Source organism: Wasmannia auropunctata, unplaced genomic scaffold (genome assembly GCF_000956235.1).
Source record: "Wasmannia auropunctata unplaced genomic scaffold, wasmannia.A_1.0 LD333762.1, whole genome shotgun sequence".
In the NCBI taxonomy this organism is placed as follows: Eukaryota; Metazoa; Arthropoda; class Insecta; order Hymenoptera; family Formicidae; genus Wasmannia; species Wasmannia auropunctata.
In genome coordinates this window covers 12,320-13,397 of record NW_012029128.1, presented here as the reverse complement: position 1 = coordinate 13,397, position 1,078 = coordinate 12,320, and the positions used below count along the sequence as shown (strand labels likewise).

At 49.6% G+C, this 1,078-nt stretch overlaps 1 protein-coding gene across 1 annotated transcript in view; it reads left to right on the top strand.

Moving 5' to 3' along the window:
• LOC105459784 overlaps positions 1-428 on the top strand; it is a 1,108-nt gene extending 680 nt beyond the window's left edge. The window contains exon 3 of the mRNA XM_011706039.1: positions 257-428. Within this exon, the coding sequence (XP_011704341.1) occupies positions 257-428 (172 nt within the window). The remainder of the gene's footprint in view (positions 1-256) is intronic.
• Positions 429-1,078: the final 650 nt, after the last annotated feature.

Sequence of the window (1,078 nt, the reverse complement as noted above, 5' to 3'; positions counted from 1 at the left end):
TGGAATGCAAACCTGTAACCACGTCCATGGAGCCCGGCCTGAGACTAACAATCGAGGAGAGCGAAGAAAAAAAGGACAAAGCCGAGAATCCCTGTAGAGAACTGATTGGGGCTATGATGTATCTATCCGTGGGGACGAGGCCTGACATCGCTCATGCAGTAAGCTACTTGAGTCAATTCAATGACTGCCATGGAGAGGTCCACTGGAGGGCTGCGAAGCGAATACTACCTAAAAGGAACAGCTGACTCGTATTCAGACACTGGAACGATTCTCCCGTGATGTACACTGATGCCGACTGGAGTGGTTGCAGCGTCGACCGTAGATCTTACACCGGTTACTCTTTTGTTGTAGGCAGCGGAGCAGTGAGCTGGATCTCGAAGAAGCAGCAGACAGTGGCCTTGTCGTCAACTGAGGCTGAGTATACATGACCCTATCTGAAGCAACCAAGGAGGCCCTGTATTTGAAGAAACTGCTAAAGGGTTTCGGAGTCAATCTGGGGAACGTCGTTTTAAAAAACGATAATCTGGATGCGCAGAAGTTGGCTGCAAATCCTGTGCACTGCGCGCGTACCAAGCATATCGGCACCACTTCGTGCGCGACGCCGTTAAAGAGGGGACTATCAAATACATCCCAACTGATGAGATGACGACAGACGTCCTTACCAAAGGATCGAGAGCGAAGCATGAGAATTGTACTCGTCTTCTTGGATTGAGAGCCACGCAATGACGGGGATCTGATCGCTTTATCGCGGTTCGAGGGAAAGTATTCGATCATCGCGATCGATCATTGGTCGATGGCACGACCCGCATATAAAGGTGGCGTTGTGAGAGACAAGTCCCTCTATGTATGTTCTACCATCGAGGGGGCGCTTCGCATGGTAACATCCTCACTTCTCTTATATCGCTTGTACGATCCGCAAGTACTGTGTTAATAAAGTTCAACGTATATAATAGCTGCGTGTTGTTGAGCTGCCCGTAATTTCCCGTTTCCAACAATAACCAACGTTGAAATTCAGTGTGACAACCACGTCCACCTACACACATAGCCCCCCCCCCACACACACATCCACACACTCACA